The sequence below is a fragment of the Cryptomeria japonica genome, chromosome 10, assembly GCF_030272615.1.
Source record: "Cryptomeria japonica chromosome 10, Sugi_1.0, whole genome shotgun sequence".
NCBI classification, from domain to species: Eukaryota; Viridiplantae; Streptophyta; class Pinopsida; order Cupressales; family Cupressaceae; genus Cryptomeria; species Cryptomeria japonica.
In genome coordinates, this window is record NC_081414.1 from 378,325,265 (window position 1) to 378,328,906 (window position 3,642).

A 3,642-nucleotide genomic window follows, 5' to 3' on the forward strand; every position below is an offset into this window, starting at 1 on the left:
CCTGTCGGTGTCGGTATCGGTGTCAGTGAAGTGTTTGTGATGTGCCTATCTGTGTCGGTATTGGTATCGGTGAAGTGTCTGTGATGTGCCTATCGGTACACAACTGAACTAAAATATGAAGCCGGAATAAGTTGTCATGTTGCCATTAATGACAACATATTGAAACCGGCCAATTGAGTGTCAATTCCCAACACTTCATGGGTCATGCCTATGGAATATGAGGTAGAAGATATCTTGATTATTAGTGTTCACAACATTCTATCTAAATGGTAGATACAAGTGTACCTAGGTTTGGCACATTCAAAGAGAAATCAATAAAGGTACATGTTGAATTTGCCAAACTGGTAGTGGCCAAAAAGATCAGGAAAGAGGTTGACAAATTTGTTGTTGCACAAGGTTTCACAAAGGAGATGATTGATGAAGCAAGAACTAGATTTGAAGCAAGGAAAGCGGGAACCTCTAGTGTCTCCACCGGTAGACAAACTAGGAGTGTAAATGTCAAGAAGGAGAAGCCCCCTCCTCCTCCAAAGATACAAATGAGGAGAAAATCAAAGGAAGATAAGCCTCAAGCATCTAAATTATCAAAAGCTACAAGAAAAAGAAAGAAAGAACAAGCACAAATAGTTTTTAAAGATGTAGCAGAGGAAGAGGCAGAGGAAACTGAATCAAAAGGTGGTAAGAAAGAATCGAGGGCAAGTGGCAAGAAGTCTAAAGTGGTTGGTTAACCCACTCTCAAATCTGTTAAGCCATAGGTAACTAAACTTACTTCTCTTTAGAACTTGTTGGAGAATACAAGGAAGTATGGTATATTGATTGGTGTAAATAAGCACTATAACAATTTTGGTGAGGAAGAGCAGAAACAAATTGAGGACTCAATTGTTTGGTTTATGAATCAATATAGAAAAACATTGATTCAATTACAAGGATAGCTACCTGATTCTTTGTATAGCAAATTGGAAGCTAGATGGCAGGCTACAATTAAGCAGGATAAAGAAATGATAGAGTATGTATTTATTCATTTACAACCGAAGACCTCCAAGGAGGAAATATAGGAAATTCTTTTAGAATCAAAATCATTATTTCGTACCAAAAAGAGGTTAACAAGATTGCTTGTTGGTGAGAGTCCCAATCTATGCAAGCTGAGATTGAGGAAATTTTGAAAAAGTTTTTAGGACTTGAAAAAGAGGAACCGGAGAACATAGATTCTTCTGAGGAAGAAGATCTCTCTAAATCACTGGTAATTGAAGGTGAAATATTGGATGTGATTGAAATTGATGAGACACCGGGTGTTACTCAAACAGAGAAAGAACTAGAAGGTGGTGCCACATCAGTTCCTACTGTCATAGAAGAACAACTAGTGATACCAGAAGTTATTCCAACTAGTAAAGATGAAGAGAAGATAGAGGCACAAGAGAATGCACAAATAGATGATGTGCAAACCACAGAGCCACTAGAGAAGAAAAAAGAGATGCAGAAAGATACACAAGAGAGTGTACAAATAGATGTTGTGCAAACTACAGAGCCACCGAAGAAGGAAGAAGAGAAGCAGGAAGAAGAAGCACAAGAGCAGAAAGTGACCCACCGATCACTTACTTCAAAAAAATTCATTGATGATGATGAAGATGATGATACAATGGCCATCCAAGGGCCAATAAATATGGATATGTTGAGTCCAAAAAAACTGATGGAGATTGCATCTGCAATGCAATCCAAGGCCAAGACAAAGATAATGAGAGCTCAGAGGAGAGAAGCTCAAACTATACAGACTGCAGTTGACATATTTTCCAGTCTATTACCAGAGACTGATACTGATAGTCTCATAACTCCCATTGAAAAGTTGAACCACTTGGTCACAACAGCAGGGGAGCAAATGAAAAGTCTTGGAGAGGTTGATCTATATAATGTAGAGAAAGAATACGAAAAGAAAAGAATTGAGATATTGATCAAGGCAATTGACAAAGACAGAGAATGTCTTACTATGAATATGGACCAAATCAAAGAAGCCTTGAAGAATGGAGGTAAAATTATTTCTACAATCTGTAACTTTTCATTGCTCTTTGATGATCTTGATAAGAAGAGAAAGGAAGCTCAGCAGGAGCTAAAGAGTTTGAGTGAATCATTTGATCCATTAAATGATTCAGCAAAAAAATTTGGTAGATATGTCATAGTAATACAACATAAGCTTAAGTCATGTGAGGCAGAATAGATTAAGAGGACTACATCATTGTAGGAGTTATAGACTCACCTAGTCCCTAAATTAGAAATCTTGTAGAGAGGATACAAAGAGACAGAGGCAATTTTTACTACACCTGAAATGAGTACACTTAATGCTATGGAAGAGCTTGCACACTAGGTCCAAACACACATTGAGATTACATCTACTCTTTTGGAGACATGGGAGAAAGATGTGAAAGTATTTAAGACTAAATTTACTGATATTTTTCTCAAAATCTAATGTAAATTTTTGAACTCTTATACATTTGGTAATGCAAATTTTGGTGTGTTTTATTCATTTGTTACAAATGTATTTCCTTACCTTTGTCATTGATTTTAAAGGGGGAGTAGTATATGTTAGTCAAAATTTTGTAATAGCATGTAATTTCTAAGGGGGATTTTTGCATTATGTATTTGAGTTGAGTCGTGATTGTTGTAATGTGACACTTAGACAAAAAAATTCCTAAGTGTTGCCATCAATACCAAAGGGGGAGATTGTTGGCTTGATGATGATGATATAGTTGTAATAGGTTGTTTTATGACTTTATTTGTGTTGTCATTGATGGAAACCATGTTTTATTTAGTCATCTAGGTCATCTAGACCAACCAGTATAGCCTAACCGGTAGTGGAATAAGTTATACAGCAAAACTACTAAGTTGTTGTCAACCGGTAAACAGGAGCAGAGCAATGATCAAGCGACTAGTATGAACGATTGGTGAAAAGTTAGACATTGTGGTTTTACTGGAGTGTTGGAGAAAGGAACATGCATCTATGTTCCAAACCGCATCAGCAGATTCAGTGTATTGAACGAGTTATGATGGATTTTCCAGTCACGGTCAGGAAGAACAAAGAACTAGTATAGCAGAGTTAGTTTGATCGGTAACCGATAGACTTATTGTTATGTTTTTAAGTTATGAATTATTTTGCCTACAAGAGAAAAGTGTAAGGAGCGGGAAAATGTAAAAGGTGACTAGATTCAATGAACCTAGGGATTGTTCCAATGTTCTTAACCGACCTAATAGAGTTCTTTATAAGGAGATGTAAGTTGTTTGATTTCATGTATCAAGACTGAGAATTTGATCGAGCGGTTGAAGGAGAAGTTAGGTATTGATGTTTAGTCGGTGATAGAAGCTTAGCAGAAGTGTGTCTAATCAAGCACAAAGGTGCTAACTTCATATCAGTTGAACTTGTTATCTTCCTAATAGTTGCAACAAGAAAATCCTCTAACAAGGTCACTCCTAACAGGGTGCAGTAGGATCCTAGCAAGTCCGAAGGTGAAATCCTCTAGCCAGGTGACACATTAGCTTGTGTTTGTAAATCCCAATAACGTGGGTTGCTCCTAACAAGGCTGGGTCCTGATAGGCCTTATTGTATAGCTCTTAACCGGGCTAAAACGCTCTTAATCGAGTGTGCCCCTAACAGGGTAG

The 3,642-nt window shown here is 37.3% G+C and overlaps 1 protein-coding gene across 1 annotated transcript; it reads left to right on the forward strand.

The window, feature by feature from the left end:
• The first annotated feature begins 266 nt into the window (after window positions 1–266).
• Window positions 267–725, forward strand: LOC131858994 (uncharacterized). Its single transcript, XM_059212504.1, has one exon. It carries the CDS (start codon window positions 267–269, stop codon window positions 723–725), a length of 459 nt encoding a protein of 152 aa, XP_059068487.1.
• The last annotated feature ends 2,917 nt before the right edge of the window (window positions 726–3,642 follow it).

Coding starts and splice junctions, on each gene's coding strand:
- LOC131858994 (XM_059212504.1), top strand. CDS start 267: ATGGTAGATACAAGTGTACCTAGGTTTGGCACATTCAAAGAGAAATCA.